General features: G+C 38.3%; 2 protein-coding genes across 2 annotated transcripts; one reads left to right on the top strand and one right to left on the bottom strand.

The window, feature by feature from the left end:
• Positions 1 to 326: 326 nt before the first annotated feature.
• On the top strand, positions 327 to 2,341 carry LOC145057966 (ras-related protein RABC2a-like). Its single transcript, XM_079005879.1, has 6 exons — positions 327 to 738; positions 1,204 to 1,272; positions 1,495 to 1,560; positions 1,651 to 1,772; positions 1,868 to 1,996; positions 2,072 to 2,341. Exons 1-6 carry the CDS (start codon positions 609 to 611, stop codon positions 2,177 to 2,179), a joined length of 624 nt encoding a protein of 207 aa, XP_078862005.1. The 5' UTR covers positions 327 to 608; the 3' UTR covers positions 2,180 to 2,341.
• Positions 2,311 to 3,782, bottom strand: LOC145057967 (Ankyrin repeat family protein). Its single transcript, XM_079005880.1, has 6 exons — positions 3,536 to 3,782; positions 3,185 to 3,276; positions 3,000 to 3,078; positions 2,827 to 2,921; positions 2,621 to 2,716; positions 2,311 to 2,541 (listed from the first exon to the last, which is right to left on the bottom strand). The coding sequence occupies exons 1-6, from the start codon at positions 3,711 to 3,713 to the stop codon at positions 2,473 to 2,475; spliced, it is 609 nt and encodes a 202-aa protein (XP_078862006.1). The 5' UTR covers positions 3,714 to 3,782; the 3' UTR covers positions 2,311 to 2,472.
• Positions 3,783 to 18,901: the final 15,119 nt, after the last annotated feature.

Raw genomic sequence — 18,901 nt, 5'->3', positions numbered from 1 at the left:
TGGCCCCCACACCCCCTGTTATTGAGATTACTTTAATTTATCCATGTGTGCATTCCCATACCTTCAAACCCGCATTATAGCTTAAGTTGAACTCAACTTGTTTTGAATAAATTCATTTATTCATCATAATAAATGGTTTGATGACATTAAAATCACTAGAAAGAAAGATAAATCATTTTAAAATGTATGATAACTTCACTTCCAAGTTCCAACAATAAATATTAATATATTATCTAAATTTAATTGATGTTTTAATTATTTTTGAACATTTCGATGAACAATATATTATTTCGATTTTCAAATAAAATAAAACTTACGGAATGACCAAAAAAACTGAAACGTGCGCTTCATGACTGGATTCGCATCTTACTTCCAGTCTCCAGATAGAAACAGCTCCTCCTCTTCTCCCCCCAAGTTTTCTCTCTCTAGATTCCATCTCCCACACTCATAACTCCCACTTTTGCTCTTGATTTCTTCCTAAATTTGCTGCCATTGAAGTCTCATGTACGTGTTTTGCTTCTGAATTAACCCCACTTTTGCAGAAATTGATCACACGCACCGTTTATTCAAAAAATCTAGAGAACTAAAGCTTATTTTGGATCATCAAAATGGGTTCGTCCTCAGGTCAGTACGATCTGTCGTTTAAGATCTTACTGATCGGAGATTCCGGTGTCGGCAAGAGTAGTCTGCTCGTCAGTTTCATTTCTGGCTCCGTCGACGATCTAGCTCCTACAATCGGTAATTTTAATCAAGTTCTACTATGATTGATTCACGGGATTTTCCCAATTTTGTTTTGAAATTCACGAACACTTATTTCCTCTATTGAATTAACGTAACTTAGGTGCTTACATTCAGAAATTTTCTTTTCGTGTATATATTAGCACTTCGATATGTTGATTTTTTGTTAATTAGAAGCATTTCAAAGGTAAATTACCAAAAATGTAGGTTCATCTATGATCTATGCTTCCGAATGTGGAACAATAGAGCTTGAATTTGATGTGAAACCTAGTATTTCCTTGAGCAAAAGTAGTAATAATTGCTTTCTTTTTCTAAGATCCCAACAATAATAGAAACAATAACTTCCAAAACGTTAGGAATCACATCGATCTCAAGTTAGAAATGTGACAATTTTGACCTCTAAAGTCAAAATTAACCTCTTTCGTTTGTATTTGATGCTAATTTTAATCCGCAATTATCGAACAGGTGTTGACTTCAAAATCAAGCAGCTTACAGTTGATGGGAAAAGATTAAAACTTACAATTTGGGACACAGGTAAGCATCAACAATAACTCAATAGCTTTATTCTATTGAATGCACGTGTTTTCTTGTTTATGTTATTTCTTTAAAAAAAATATATATATATGAGTTGACTTTTTAAAAAACTATTCACACTAATATTTCATCGAGCTTATTGAAATTTTTTAACCTACTCATAATAAAAGACATGTTTATTATTTTGAGTAATGATTTGTTTTTTCTATGTTTGTTGCTCAGCTGGGCAAGAGAGATTCAGGACATTGACAAGCTCTTACTACAGAGGTGCCCAAGGGATTATTCTTGGTATATTTACATCATAAACTCTCATATTATATATATAAACATAAAAAAATTCATGCAACGTTTTTTTCTAACTTATTTATCAAATTATAGTGTACGATGTTACAAAAAGAGAAACGTTCACCAATTTGTCTGAAATATGGGCTAATGAAGTAAATCTTCACTCCACTAATCAAGATTGTGTCAAAATGCTAGTTGGAAATAAAGTCGACAAAGTAACCTCTTCTTTCTCTTTCAATACTTAATATGCTTCAATGAGTTTATTAATTATTATTATTATTATGTTTTTTAAATTGTTCGATTAATACAGGACTCTGAAAGATTTGTAACCAGGGAAGAAGGTGAAGTTCTTGCAAAAGAACTTGGTTGTTTGTTTTTTGAATGTAGTGCTACAACTCAGAAAAATGTACATCAATGTTTTGAAGAGCTTGCATTAAAGGTAAAAACATTAATTTATATAAATATTGACAAAATGGATTGTTTTAACATTTTATATGATTATTTATTATGATAGATAATGGAGATTCCAGGGCTTTTGGAAGAAGGGTCTACAGTGGTGAAGAGAAACATTATTAAACAGAAACCAGAACACAACAACTCTAATGGTGGATGTTGCTCATAGAAGAAAAAAAACATAAATGTAAAAATCTATTATTTTCATTTGGGTAATAAGGCTTTGTGTAAAGATGTTTGCCTTAAATTCCTATTGTTGTGTCATCTTCATAATGCTTTGTAAATACTCTATCCATGGTATGTTGGAATTAGTGTTTGGTATTTTCCCAAATTTGAAAATAAAATTCCCGAGTATAACTCTACTAAAAAAATCCACTTAATCATACAATCTTTTGGGAATGAAAGACAAAAATACCCTCTACCAAAAACCAAATCAATAACTTAAAATGTTACCATTACATTTTATGTAGCCATTGCAGAGTGTAAAACATTCCAAGCTCCTGTATCCACCTCAGCTAGCTCTCCTGGTTTCTGTTAAGTTTCAACATATAAAAAATAAATAAATAATAAATAATAAATAAATAAAACACAACAAAAATCTAACACAAACCTTTCCATACACATTTGTCTTGGTAGGTGAAGCCCCAATTGAAAGCAACAATCCAACAATTTCTTCATGTTCACCTCTAGCAGCATGATGAAGAGGCTAAAACATTACACATTACACATTGTTATACAAACATCAAATTAAAAATTCAAAAAGATACATTTCTATTTTCTTGGATTAATTTGTGCAATTGAAGATGATTCACTTACAGTGTCACCTTCTACATCAACTGATTCAAGCATTCTCTTTAAACAATCAGGAGAATCGGCTTTACCAATCAAGAGTTGAACTATTTCCAAATACCCTAAAATGAAAAAGTCGGGAGAAATTTTAGGCATGAATCTGTTAAGGTCAAAGGTTATGGATTTCTTTCTTAACTTACCTCCAGCACAAGCATCATGAAGAGGAATCCCACCATCTTCATCCTTAGCCTCTACTGAAGCTCCTCTTTCCAACAATAGCTACATGAACAAGATAACACTCGTGATTATTAGTCAATAATCTAAAAAATAGTGATAAAGTTGGTGATTTTGGGCTGAGATGCTGTAAGGATATGAAGAAACTCACTTGGACACAAGATAGATGGCCATAGAGGCAGGTGAAATGAAGAGCAGTATCACCATCTTCAACTGGTTCATCGATGCTTCCATCCAAATTATCTATTTTTGTTGATGATGAACATCGAAAATTATGTTAGTTTTGAGCAGAATACTCAAATTCTATATCGATTAGATTTGTTTAAGATAATAATTTCATGTTATAAACTTTTCCCCAATCGCACCATGGAAAGAAATAATCGAATGATAATATTCTCCACCTTCAACAAACATTCGATTATCAATTCGCCAAAAGAAACCTAATCAAGCATCTGAATCATGTGAAGGAAAATAAAGAGATAAATATGAGATGATGAAATACCAAGAGCTTGACGAAGTGCATCAACGTTGCCATGTTTGGCGGCGGCGGCGAGATCGCGGAGGTGGGGAGGGGTGTCTTCCAAATCAGATTCCGGCAACGCGTCTTCTTCTAAGATGAGGATTCCGTCTTCTTCGTCGTCGTCGTCCATCATGCCGTTGCGCCTTCCCGGAACCGCCATATTCCGCCGGTGAATGTTAAAACCCCAGAAGAAAGAAAGAAGGTTTGCGCTGAAGAGAAGTTTGAAAAGGGTGGAAGGGAACAGGGGAATATATTTGTTGGGAAATTGCAATAAAGACCCTCTATATTCATGGTAAGCATTAAAGGTCCTTCAACTATTCTCAAACAAATATTGTGTTGTTACGATGACTTGTTTTGAGCAAACATCTTATGGGGTTTATTTATTCGTAGTTATTTACAAACACGGGATAATATTAATAGTATACAATGTAGCATGGCATTTATGAGGACTTCAACAATTTCACATGCATTATAATGTATGGTGTAGCTAACCTTATAAAGTACATTGTTATTACAAGTTGTGACACTTTTGTAAGAGAATGTCATATTGTTAACTCTTATGCCTAGTTCCCGAGTTTTAGTAAAGTAAAGAAAAGAAAGAAAATGAAAATATTGAAGAAAGAGAAAATAAGTGGAAGGAAAGCAATAACTACTTTCGTGTTCTCGAGTTCGAAGGAAATAGAGGGAAAAAATTGTGTTTTGTTTCAAATGATTCAAGTTCAGGTTTAGCTTCATCTCCATCTTCATATACAACATTTTTTTTACTCTTTCGTACTTGAATGCAATTCTTGATAAATTTCATCACCAGTATAGTGATGAAGGTAAGCTCGTTTAAAAATTATGTTACATTCCCTCATAATATTAGTCACGTCACCAACAACATTAATAATCTTTGTTTCAAATGATTCAGTTTTAGGTTCAGCTTCATCTCCGTCTTCATATAAAACTTTTTTTTTTTTACTATTTTACCTTTTCACACTTGAACTTTTTTCAAGTGAAAAACATGTCGAAAATACCACTTGAATTTTATTTTCATCATCATCTATATGTTGGTCCTCAGTGTAGCATCATTACTTGCTAATAACTCATCAACTTATGTAATACTTTCTACTTTGATGTCCACAATCTTGCTTAATTGGACATTTTTCTCTTTTGTTGTTTTAGCATGTGCTCCCGAAGCTCTATCTCTAGCAAATAACACCAACATTTGATCGTAATTGGACACCTTTTGTCTTCAATATAACTACCTCAGGCTTTGATTGTTTAACAAACCCAAAATACAATTAAAATTATGAATAATAACATAAATATATAACAAAGTAAAATGTAACACCTCGAACACTTACGGTAATTAAGTGATCCGACACTTGATCATTTCCTTCAGTTAGTTGGGTTTGAGAATTCCAAGCGAACCCACTCAATGAAGTTCCACGAAACATATCATACCATTGCAAAAAAAAGTGTTCAAACTTTTCAAATGGTTTTTTAGAATATTTTTAGTTGGATTCATTTGAAGTTTCCATTGAATTCATCCACCATACATATACTTGTGTAGTAAAAGTTCCATTAATATTATTTCATTTTTCTTGTTGTTCTGTCGTGACATTAATAAAAGTAGAATCCATGATATATGTACAACTCATGTGTAAGGTCACACCTTATGATCTAGTGAGTCAAACACTCTATATGCTGACCGTCAGCGCCAGCGCAAATATCAATGTCAGCATCTCAAGACACTATCAACGTCAGCATGAAGATCAGCGCCAACGTCTAGTTATGTGACAACCCAATATTTTGAGACAATAAAATGTAACACCAGTCAAATTTAGGTCAAAATTTAACTTTCCTAAAATCTTATTTGGGTTAAATAAAGTAGTAGGAATCGCATCAAGGTTTTTGTACATATAAAGAACCCTAAAATCCGAGTTATAACGAAGAAGTTATAACCATTCTAAGATTCCCAACAAAACCGGCAACACCGATTAAACGAAAAACGCGAACAATAGTTTTTAACATTAAGTATCTAAATGAAAGTTTTAGATAACATTAAACCGTAAACGTACGTAAAAAGAACGTCCAAATCTGACTTTGTATGAGGAAGTTATGATTTTTCCAAGATCCGGATATAGCAGTAGACAGCTAAAAACTCGAAATAGAGATCGAGAGACTTTTCGCCGAAACAACCTAAATGAGAATTGAAGGTCTCAACAATATTAGCGCAACGGTAAAAAGTCTGACGAAAACGGACATCGGATGAAGAAGTTATGGATTTTTAACGGATTTTTCGTGTCCCGACCCGTTAAAAATAAATAAAGTCAAAATTTGCCAATGAAGTCTAAACGAGAGTTGTAGAGCATATTTTCAGCTACGCGTGCATATAAGGAGCGTCGAAAACGGAGCTCGTACGCGAAAGTTGCGAATTTTACAAGTCGAGGCCCGAAATCCGAGGCTGTCAGGCTTGCCACGACGTGGCACAGTTTGCCGCGACCCGGCAAGTGCCTGAGGGCGTCCAATCAATGGAAGAGGATAAGGTTGACTCACCACGACGTGGCACCCAAAATATGCCCCTATAAATAGATTTCAAGGGCTCCGAGTTTCATTGCTTAGTTCTCTTCTTTCTCGCGCTAAAACTCTGCGTTTAAGCCCCTGAAGCCCTCCCAAAGCCCCAGTTTTCACCTTCAAGTTCCGAAGTAAGGTTTTGCGTTCCCGAGATTCCCGAGAAAATCAACTTTTCCAAGTCGAAGTTCTGCTCGACTATCATCTCGCTTTCTCCCAATCAACCAAGTGAGTTCATACCCCTTAATTAACCTTTTAAATGTTTTTAAATGCTTTATGGGGGGGGGGGGGGGGCGCGGAATACAAGTTGAATCGTGTTTAGTTATTATATCAATCACATGTGATTAATAACTAGCATGCAATGGATTTACTATACGTTAACCGTTTTACCAAATAGATCCCTTCAAATGACTTTCTTAAATGTTTTTACATGTTTAAAAACTCTTTATCAAACTATCTTACACACTATAAGTTTCCTTTCAAACTCTGTTACAAAGGTATTTTCAAACAAAGGTTTTCCTTATACTTAAACCGTCTTATCAAAAAAAATACTTTCAATCGTTTTATAAACTGACATCAGGTCATCGTTTCTTAGTATTAAACTTTTCAAAGGTTTTACACAAATTCTTTTACGCTTTTATATTGTCAAATGCATGCCTACATATGTATATTTATATAACTAATGTTTAAAGGACTTAGGACGGTTACCTCGCTTTATTTCCTTTTCCTCGTTGGGATGTGGCCTTAGGGCATCGGTTGCTTGTCCGAATGTCGTCTAAATATTAAATATATATCATGTATACATATATAGGTATAAAGGTTCCATTAGTCAGTTCGGCACCTTTGGGTAGCAAAGGTATACTTCCGGTTATATTCGTACATTTCTAGTAACTATAATAGGTATAGTTAGGAGATACTACTTACAATTCCAAGTACAAGGAATCACGCAAGAGTCAGTTCATTCATGAGTCTATACCAACGTTTTATTTACAAGTATGCATTCTTCATGTAACATCCCAAAAATACAAGTTGAATCGTGTTTAGTTATTATATCAATCACATGTGATTAATAACTAGCATGCCAATGGATTTACTATACGTTAACCGTTTTACCAAATAGATCCCTTCAAATGACTTTCTTAAACGTTTTTACATGTTTAAAAACTCTTTATCAAACTATCTTACACACTATAAGTTTCCTTTCAAACTCTGTTACAAAGGTATTTTCAAACAAAGGTTTTCCTTATACTTAAACTGTCTTATAAAAAAAAATACTTTCAATCATTTTATAAACTGACATCAGGTCATCGTTTCTTAGTATTAAACTTTTCAAAGGTTTTACAAAACTTCTTTTACGCTTTTATATTGTCAAATGCATGCCTACATATGTATAGTTATATAACTAATGTTTAAAGGACTTAGGACGGTTACCTCGCTTTATTTCCTTTTCCTCGTTGGGATGTGGCCTTAGGGCATCGGTTGCTTGTCCGAATGTCGTCTAAATATTAAATATATATCATGTATACATATATAGGTATAAAGGTTCCATTAGTCAGTTCAGCACCTTTGGGTAGCAAAGGTATACTTCCGGTTATACTCGTACATTTCTAGTAACTATAATAGGTATAGTTAGGAGATACTACTTATAATTCCAAGTACAAGGAATCACGCAAGAGTCAGTTCATTCATGAGTCTATACCAACGTTTTATTTACAAGTATGCATTCTTCATGTAACATCCCAAAAATACGAGCCAAAAATTTCATTTTTAAAACATGTACTTAGCAAAACATTAGGACTAAAACGTTCAACGATCATATCATTTCACAAAAGATATTGCATGTCTGGAAAACATTTTTATAAAACATAAAAGTGTCAGAGTACAAATCCCCAGGTGATATCATAATGCGGAATACAAAGCATGTGTGTGATGTGCCGCTACCGCGCCATCTCCTTCCCCTTCAAAAAAGAGGTACCTGAAACCAAAACTGAAAACTGTAAGCACGAAGCTTAGTGAGTTCCCCCACTGTACCACATACCAAATAATCACATAACAAACATATACTGTCGGGCATATCTGGGTGCCCGACCTACCCCTCCGGTCCTCTCGACCAGATACTGACTAGCATATCTGGGTGCTGGTCTCCCCTTCGGTCCTTACGACCGGACACTGCCAAGCATATATGGGTGCCCGACCTACCCCTTCGGTCCTTACGATCGGATACTGCCAGGCATATCTGGGTGCCCGACCTACCCCTTCGGTCCTCTCGACCGGATACTGGGGACTATTTCACTCCCTACTACTACCACATAACACATAACACATAATCATGTCATACTAACACATAAACATGTTACAGATAGTAGCAACCTTAGATGAGTATCACAGAGACAATCATCTATCATACAACTCCTACTGGTGGGCCGGCATTGTGGCCGTAGACCCACCACTACTGGAAGGTAACTCACCTCAATGTAACTGCTGATCTGCACGGGAACTGACTGTCTGTTGTTGCTGCTGCCCCAGAAATCCTCCGGCTAAAATTCCCACGAAATACTCAGTCAAAAAATGCTAACCGACTTCAGGGTAAAATGACCATTTATCCCTAATCAACCACGAGTCAAAGTCAAAGTCAACTGCCAGTTGACCTGACTCGCCGAGTTGGCTTGCCAACTCGCCGAGTCCCTGTCCCTGTCTGACCATAAGTCCGTCTCTACTCGTCGAGTTAGGCGTTGACTCGACGGGTTTTTCCTTCTAACCAAAGGCCAATAGTCCTTCATCCTACTCGCCGAGTTGTATGAACAACTCAGCGAGTTCATCTTCATCCGAAGAACACTCTAAGCTGTGACTCGCCGAGTTGTTCTTGAGACAAGAAGATTGCCTTGAACTCGCCGAGTCATGGCATTGACTAGCCGATTGACTTCATGAGTGAGTCTAGCTTCCGACCCACTGAGTCACACCCAATGACTCACTACTCCCAACCCGCAAATGCGAAAAGGGGGAAACTCGGGGACTCGCGACTTGCCGAGTCGGCCACATGCAAAAACTATACACGCGATTCTGCTTGGATCCAGCTCATTCCATTCATAGATCTGGGTTTCTAAGGCATTAATAACACGTAAAGTTTCCAACTTTACGTGTAAATAATCACCAATAAAGGTTTTAGGGCTCAAAATGCACCAAAAGAGTAGATCTAGGGCTTTCATGCAATATGGCTCCATAAAGACAATAGATCTAAGCTCCTGGAGCTCAATCTCACCTAGATCTAGAGGCTAACCACTTATTACAACCCACAAAGCACAAACAAGCTTGGGGAAAGGCTCAAGAAGGACTTCCATGGAGCTAAAAGGGACTATAAGCATGAAAACAGAGGGGAAATCGAGTTATACCTTAAGGAAAACACTGAGATAGCTCAAAGATGCCTGGCCTCCTCCTCTTCTTCTTGATCTACTCTCCTTCCCACTCCAAATCTTCAAGAAAACACACCAAATGCTTCAAACTCACAAGGAACAAGGCTTGAACGAGGTATAGAGCTCTGAGGGTGAATGGGGGCGAGCTTGGGGCGGAAAAAGGGGTTTAAATAGGGTGCAAACCCTTGAAATTTAGGGTTTCATCAGACAACGGTGACTCGTCGAGTCCAGAATATGTACTCGCCGAGTCGCCAACTTAAACGTGTTTCGGATCCCGTCCCTACTCGGCGAGTAGGACCTACGACTCGCCGAGTCCAAGGCTAAAAAGGAAAACACTAAGATAAATTTTACGTACCAGGAACCAGGTGCTACAAATCTCCCCCACTTATTTTAGACTTCATCCTCGAAGTCTGTTGCTCGATCCTGAAACAGCTCGGGGTAATGCTCCATCATTTCTTCTACCGGCTCCCAAGTCCACTCGGACCCTTTTCGGTGCTGCCACTGCACCTTCACTAACTCCACCCTCTTGTTCCTTAGATCCTTCGACTTCCGGTCGAAGATCACGACTGGGCTTGTCATCAACCTGTATATCTTCTAACGGCACCACCGCTGAATCATCCACGAGACACTTCCGCAGCTGGGAGACATGGAAGGTGCTGTGGATCTGGCTGAGCTCGGCTGGTAGATCCAGCCTATATGCCACCTTGCCCACCCGGGCTACAACCCTGAACGGGCCAATGTATCTTCGGCCCAACTTGCCTCACTTCCTGAATCGAATGACGCCTTTCCAAGGCGACACTTTCAGGAGAACCATATCCCCGACCTGGAACTCTAGGTTTGATCGACGCCTGTCGGCATAACTTTTCTGCCGACTCTGCGCAGTCTGAAGCCTGCTCCGAACCTGCTGGATTTTCTCGGTCGTTTTGAGCACCACCTCGGTGCTCCCCATGACCCTCTGGCCAACTTCACCCCAACATATCGGGGTCCTGCACCTCCGTCCGTACAACATCTCTAATTGAGGGTGGTCAATACTCGCATGGTAGCTGTTGTTGTACGAGAACTCAGCCAAGGGAAGATAGGTATCCCAACTACCACCGAAGTCTAGCATGCATGCCCGCAACATATCCTCCAAAGTCTGGATGGTCCGCTCACTCTGACCATCCGTCTGCGGGTGAAAGGCAGTGCTAAAGTGCAGACGAGTGCCCAACTCATCATGAAACTTCTTCCAAAACCTGGAAGTGAACCGTACATCTCGATCCGATATCACTGACACTGGCACCCCGTGCCGCGCCACTATCTCCCTGATGTAAATATCGGCCAACTTTTCGGCCGAGATATTTTCCTGAATCGGAATAAAATGGGCGCTCTTGGTCAATCGATCCACGATGACCCAAATCGAATCTACTCCTCGCGCCGTCCGGGGAAGCTTTGTGATAAAATCCATCGTAATATCCTCCCATTTCCACAACGGGATTTCCAACGGCTACATCTTGTCGTGCGGTCTCTGGTGCTCGGCTTTGACCTTCCTGCAGGTCAAACACCGCTCGACGTACCACGCCACATCCCGCTTCATGCAGAGCCACCAATAGTCTAGGCGAAGATCCCGATACATCTTTGTTGCCCCTGGATGAATAGAGAATCGGGATTTGTGCGCTTCCTCCATCAAGATCTGGCGTACGCCTCCATGATACGGCACCCACACCCTACGGTGTAGTGTCAATAACCCCCGGCTATCATAATCGAAGGAGGTGACTTGACCCACTATTCGCTCACTCTTCCAATGTTCCTCCTTCATGGCCTCCTGTTGAGCCTCCTGAATCTGCTCCAACAGGGGAGTCACCACAGTCATCCTCATGCAAATATCTCTGATCGGCGCCGCCTTGCGGCTAAGCGCATCGGCCACCACATTGGCCTTCCCTGGGTGGTAAAGGATCTCGTAATCATAATCCTTCACCACGTCCAACCACCGACACTGCCTCATGTTCAGATTCGGCTAATCCATGAGGTACCTCAAAATCTTGTGGTCCGTGTAAATGGTACATCGAACCCCGTAGAGGTAATGCCGCCAAATCTTGAGGGCGAAAACCACCGCCCCCAACTCCAAATCATGCGTCGGGTAGTTCGCCTCGTGAGGCTTCAGCTGCCTCGAGGCATAAGCAATGACATGCCCCCTCTGCATCAATACTGGGCCTAGGCCTGAGATCGACGCATCACAATATACAACAAAATCCTCTACGCCTTCGGTCAGGGCTAAGATCGGCACCTCGCACAATCTCTGCCTCAAAATATCGAACGTTGTCTGCTGCTCAGGCCCCCAACGAAAGACCACGACTTTCCTAGTCAACCGTGTCAGGGGTACGACTATCTTGGAGAAATCCTGAATGAACCTCCGATAGTAGCCTGCTAATCCTAGGAAACTCCGAATCTCAGATGGAGACTTCGGAACCTCCCACCTCATCACGGCCTCCACCTTGGCCGGGTCTACTGAAATCCCGTTCTGGTTGACGAGGTGCCCAAGAAACTGCACCTCGCGCAACCAAAACTCACATTTGGAGAACTTGGCGTAAAAGCTCTCCCTCCTCAGGGTCTCCAAAACCTCTCTCAGATGCTCTTCATGTTCCTCCTGTGTCTTGGAATAAACCAAGATGTCATCAATGAAAACTATCACAGACCGATCAAACATCGGTCTACACTCGCGGTTCATGAGGTCCATGAATGCGGCAGGAGCATTGGTGAGCCCGAACGGCATCACCACGAACTCATAATGGCCGTAACGCGTCCGAAACACAGTCTTCTGCACATCCTCCTCTCTGACCCTCATCTGATGATAACTTGAACGCAAATCTATCTTGGAGAACCAAGATGCACCCTGCAACTGATCAAAGAGGTCATCAATCCTCGGGAGTGAGTAACGGTTCTTCACCGTTACCTTATTCAGTTCCCGGTAATCTATACACATCCGATGCAACCCTTCCTTCTTCTTTACAAACAGGATCGGGGCTCCCTAGGGTGAACTGCTCGGTCGAATAAACCCCTTGTCTAGCAGCTCCTGCAGCTGCGTAAACAACTCCTGCATCTCAGGAGGAGCCAACCGATAGGGTGCCTTGGCTATTGGAGCCGCACCAGGAACTAGATCGTGTTGGATAAGGTGTCTAAGTCCATAACTTATTTGGTACTTACTTGACCCGACCCGGCATGGTCCATTTGGGTTGCATTTCATCCAAACTATTTATGGATAATTTTATGAGAGTTATACACATATGTTTATTAATATATTATAAGTTATAATATATTATTATGAAGTCATGTTATTTAATTAGTCTTAGTCTTAAATTAATTATGAATTAATTTAGAGATGAAAAGGAAGACTAATTAGATTGTGGGCTATTGGTATTATATAGTGTGGGCTAACACTCATTTGTTAATGGGCTAGGATTATATGGAAGTCCATGGATGATCCATGGAGCTTTTAACCCATGGATCCTTGGAAAAGGAAAGGTCATGGGTTATTAGGGTTTCACCTTAATCATGTACACTATATAAGCATGCTTATGCTGCATGAAATAGCCACTAGTGGCACTAGTTGTGTGAGTTTTGTGTGTGGCCGAAAATTACAAGTGTGTGTACTCTCTCAAAGTTTTCCAAGAGTTTGTGGTGATTTGTGATTCCATTTGAGGCATTCACACTATTGGTGCTTGGCCCTCAAACTCCTTAGGAATCAAACTCATCATCAAAAAAGGTATGTAATCTCATCTAATTCTTTTATGTTTAAAAGTACCCCATGCCATGTTAGATAGGTTATGAACCTTGGAAAAATTATTATTTTGCATGTATTTAGACAAACATAGATCCAAGGTTTATTAGGGTTGCATGCACACTTAGGATGTGTTAGATTGCTCAAAACCCAACAGTGGTATCAAAGCCTAGGCTTGCTTGTTTGATACTTGATGCAAAATAGTGAAAAAAGTTGAAATTGTTGATGTCTGGCTGATGGACTCGCCGAGTCCATGGGGGGACTCGCTGAGTTCAAGGCAAAATTCATCCTACTCGGCGAGTAGGTTCGTGCACTCGGCGAGTAGAATGATCAGAATGCAGAATTTCGACTTTTGCTGCTGGAAATGGACTAGAAACATTACCCTAAACTGTTTTGGTGTTTTAAAACTTGTTTTAGTTGGTGTAATGGTTGTTCTAATCCATTTACAATAGCATATATCAAAATTCCATGTTTTTTATATGTGTTCATATGATTCTTGAAATTGTTGATGTGGATGTTCATGTTCATATGAGTTTTGTTAGATCATAGGAATTATTTGCAAATTGTTTGTTAGTTAATTCTTGATCTTAATGTGTTTTAAAGGAATTCTTAATTTGTCCTCAAGTTATGGAATTCCAAGAGTTTTTCTTTTAAATGTTTTTTAAGAAGTTGTAGGTTACATTTTCTTGGAGAGTTTTTCCCATAAATGCTTTTATGGACTTCATAACTTGTCCTCAAGTTATGGATTTCCAAGAGACTCTTCATTAAAAGTTTTAAACACTTAATTAAAACTCATAAGTTATGAATATCCAAAAGTTTATGAATTGTTCAAAACTTGCCCTCAAGTTTTGGAATTTGTAAAGTCTCACACAAACTTTAATTCCACATCCTAGAGTTTTAAAAGTTTTAATTCAACCCTTATACTATTTATAAGATTAATGGTTAATTATTATATATATGTATAAGAACAAGTCGTTTTACCGTTAGTAGGCCTCATTCACGAAGTCGGTCTATAAGGTGGGTATAAGGTTGTTGCCTATAAAATGGCGACTTAATGGGTGTCCACTCTCACCCACCGCTTGCTTGACTGGTGGAGGGTCGTTAGCCGAACGGGTAGGACAATGACTTTAAATTCTCATTAAAAGTATAATGATTATTATAAAGTAACTAAATATTTTTTATTTAATTCCCAATCTTAGTTACTTTAGGAAAAATGTGAATTTGGTGCTAGCCCATGGAACTCACACTTTGTACCTTACCAAGTCGTTGGTGGAGCGTGTGTGGTTAACCGGCACACTAACTTGGACTAGTAAGGATCACGAAGGGTGACTTAATGTTTGTCATAGATCAATGGAGCGTGTGTGGTTAACCGGCACATTGATTGGGTGATAATATTAAAGGCACCAAGTGAATTGGTATGGTTATTCACACCTTGTTTTGTGATCCTCGGCATCCCAGTCACAAAATTTGAGAGGGCACACTCGAGATTGAAACATGCCATTGAAAAGCTCAATGAATCTCAAAAGATCTAGGAATTTCAAATCCAATTAAAACCTAATAAATTATTTCGTTTTTTTATGGTGGAAATTGGTGAATCGTCATTCGCCTACCTTCAAATATTTTATAGCTTGGATTACGGCATCCCTCTTCCAAATTATAAAATATTGTGTTGGGTCCTAGCCTTAATATTTCATATTGGGTGTTATATTAAGGACTTTGAATCAACTAACTTGATTTTCTCCCATTATAGATGTCTGGTTCAGACAACTATGATCTTCCCAAATCTCTTGAAGATGGTGTCCCTCAACATCATGCTTCACTTCCTCCACCTCCTCCAATTATTCTCCCTCACCCACAAGTTCTTGAAAAGTTTAAAGTCACTCAATCCCTATTGGCAAGCATAGTCTATGTGTGCTCACATCTTGGAGATAAAGTCACATATTAACAAGCCGGGAGAGTTGGGTGTCAAAGTCCCGTGAAAGTTGGATGTTCAATCACTTTCTTAGTAACATAGTGAGTCTCTTTGGGACTACTATGAGACGGACTATGACATGACCCTTAATGATGTTATCTATTTGCTTGGTGTTGTGGAATCAACAATGATTTGGAACACCAGTAAAGCAAATTTGATTAAAAGAACAACTTCCCAAGTCTTAAATGGACATTGACAATGGTAGCATTGGATATCTAGAAAAAGATTTCTCTTCCCAATGGAAAGGGATCGGCCATAGTCAACTCGGTTGACCAAATGGTAAAGAGAAAGGCTAAGTCTGAGATGGTCTCATGTGCCATTACCAAAGGGTCCATGTGTTTTGTTGCCAAAGGAAGGGGCATTGGTTGCGAAGCTGCCCTATTCACCTGAAAGGTCATAAGGTTGATCAAGTCAAGAGGTTTGACTCTACTTCGGGTAAAATCCACTTTCTAACTCTATTAAGTTCCTATTTGGAGATTCTTATTACATAATGTGAATGGGTCACATGTTGATGTTTTAAGAATCAAAGAAAAGATAGGAAGCTTAAAGTAAGTATATGTTGATTCTGATTGCAAAAGGTGGGTTTCGATCACATGGTTCGGTAATCAGAATTTTGAGCTGTTGCTTAAGAGTTATAATATATTGCTTATGAATAGATAACAACAAGGTTTTCATGTGGATTGTAAGGATAAGTTTTTCCGCAAAGTTTTAAACAAAAAAAGGGGGGGGGTTTAATTTTATTTATTTTAAAAATATCTTTACAATGGCATCTGTGGAAAATTGTTGCTTATATGTTTCCAGTAATAGCAATATTGGAAAGTGGATTTGATTCTTTCATTTGTGGTAGTGTCTGAATTTACCAAATGAAGAAAGTTTTTCATCACCCAAGTTTCAATTGGATAGAAACTTGGAATCATACAAGTTGTATTGTATGATGAATGAGAATTTTCATCTTTGAAAATTAAGACTAATTCTTTGATCACATGTATATGTGAGTCAATTGAAGGACTAAGGAATTAGGTACACTGGGTGTGCGTTGGTCAAGGTCCACCACACAGATTGATTTGTTATGATTTACTAAAGATTAGTAAATATGATTATACTTATAAGGTTAAGTATAATTCTATAACATTGGAAAGGTTATAATGTATGACAAAACAAATGAGAAGAATCAAATTAGGCAGAAAGATAAAAGTTTCTCAAATCTGAAAGGATGGGAGAGTACTTTAGTATCGTATTTCATGATCATCTTAATGATTATGAAACCATATCACAAATTCATACTCTAAGGACGTCTTAGTGCATTGTTATGGCTAAGAAGAGAGGTCATGAATTGTTGCATTGGTTAAAATCAAGAAGATGAGTCATATTTCGTTCCAAAACAATTCTTAGAGTCATACTCCAAGATTGTAACTTTGAGTGACATAAAGGAAGATTTATTAACACTAGTCAAATGTAAGAGTAAAATGTTTTCTACTTTTGTATATTTGAGATTGGTAAGTTGTGATGTCTTGGATGTGACAAAGACCAACTAAGACCAATTGTGTGAAGTGTTAGTCTTGATAAGAATCTGCATTGTCCCTTGAGTATTTGTTTTGTCAAGGAATGGTTCTTGACTGGGAAACTTATATGTCAAGGGGACAGTGGGAGCCTTAAAGATCCTGAAAGAGTTTCAAGATTTAATCAAGAGTAAAACCTGTAATTTATCACTAGCACACGACTTAAGGTTTGCAACCTATCGTGTTGACATAATTCTTATTTCTGTACCTACTTCAAATAAGTTGAATTTGCATGTGAGTTATCAAAGTTCAACTTGGAAGCATTGGTGGGCCTTGTGCTACCAAGGTGACAAGAAACTAAGATTGAACAAGTTTAATCCATGTAAGGCTGAATTTGTCACTAATCTTATCTTGTGATTATGGTTTTGACAAATTCACATGGATAGGAACTCATACACTATAAAATCTAAGTATCATAAGGTTTCTCTCTGATTCATGAAAATGATGGTGAGGAAACGCTTTCACTAAGTAGATTTTTACGTAGATATCAATTGTGTTATTTGCATTTTCAAAAGGTCGTTAGTGGAGCGCGTGTGGTTAACCGGCACACTAACATGGACTTGTGAGAAATGGCAAATGCCTAAGCAATTGAGACTATGATTACGGCATCCCTTTTCATAGTTCTAAAAATTGTTTAGACACACATGTGAGCTATCTAAGAAAGGGTGTATGAATCTAAATTTCAGAAGTCCAGCAAATTTCTGGAAATATGTCAGAGCTAGTGGGAGCATAAGTGTTATGCTGATAATCATCATGTTAGTGGGAGCATGATAATTGTGATTACTATTATTGCAAGCTAGCAATGTTAATTATAGAAAAACAAAAGTTTCAATTCGTGAAGTTGCAGGGGTTGAAAAGTTGTTTTTCTATAATTAAGGGAGAGGAAATTACACTTCGTTTCAATTCTAAAGCTTAGATTGAGATTTTAATCATCTTTAGTCAAGAATATATATATGAATTTTATGTTGGAATGGTTCAACTTAAGGAAATTCTATATATATTGCGTTTTCAAAATTTGATTATGATTACGACATCCCTCTTCATAGTTAAATTTTGAAAACATGGCAAATAAAATATTGTAGCAAAAGACTGGTCTAGTATCATGTCTTTATGTCAAACATCATGAATCGTGTCCCATATGCTTCGGATATAGGATCGATTGCATGTGCTATAATATTCATCCTTTCAAAATTTTCCAAATGCTCAGGGCATTTAGAAGGGAAAAGTCTAGAACTGGATATGACTAAAGTGATTAAGCAATTGTCGAGGACAATATGAGGTTCGCCAAAGATTGTTTGCTCAGGGAAAGTTGGAAGTATGATATAAGTTGTCGGAAAGGACCGTATTGACATGTTCTGAAAAGAAGTAACTCTTGTTCGGAAGTGATAGTCAAAATGGGACTATGGAAATGTCTCCATAGGTGGAAGTTATTCAATCTATGTAAGATTAGAAAACCTTAATGCAAGAAGGATGTTCAAAGCAATGTACTTTGAATATGAGACTTCCGTTCCATAGAAGTTGACCTTCTTTGGAATACTCTGTAATGACTGGTGACAAGGTTTTTGTAACGCCTGCAGATCCGGGCTAGTCAATTTAGAGGCAATAGGGGTCGAAAACGACTTTTCGACAAAAAGATTATTTAGAATAAATAATCTTAACCAAGTTGTAGAATATGTCACAGGGTTTCCGTACATATAAAGAACGCCGAAATCCGAGTTATAACGAAGAAGTTATGACCCGTCGAAGTTTCGCGTCGGAACCGACACGGCGCCGAGAAGCGTAAATAGTAAATTGATGATAGAGCGAGATTTAGATTTAGCGCTCTAAACGAAAGTCGTAGAATATGTTAAACTAAGAACTTCGATAAAAAGAACGCCCAAATCTGACTTCGTATGAAGAAGTTACGATTTTTCGAAGTTTCGGATTAGCAGTGTACAGTCCGAAATTCGAATATTAGATCGAGCGATTTTTAGCCGACACAACCTAAACGAGAATTGAAGATCTCATTATTAGTAGTGTAACAATAAAAAGACAGACGAAAATGGACATCGGATGAAGAAGTTATGAGATTTTAACGGACTAATCTTGTCCCGACCT

The sequence above is a fragment of the Lactuca serriola genome, chromosome 6 (genome assembly GCF_051521515.1).
Source record: "Lactuca serriola cultivar US96UC23 chromosome 6, Lser_US96UC23_V15, whole genome shotgun sequence".
Classification (NCBI taxonomy): domain Eukaryota; kingdom Viridiplantae; phylum Streptophyta; class Magnoliopsida; order Asterales; family Asteraceae; genus Lactuca; species Lactuca serriola.
Note: the sequence above shows the minus strand (reverse complement) of the source record. Positions and strands in the feature narration are given on the sequence as shown.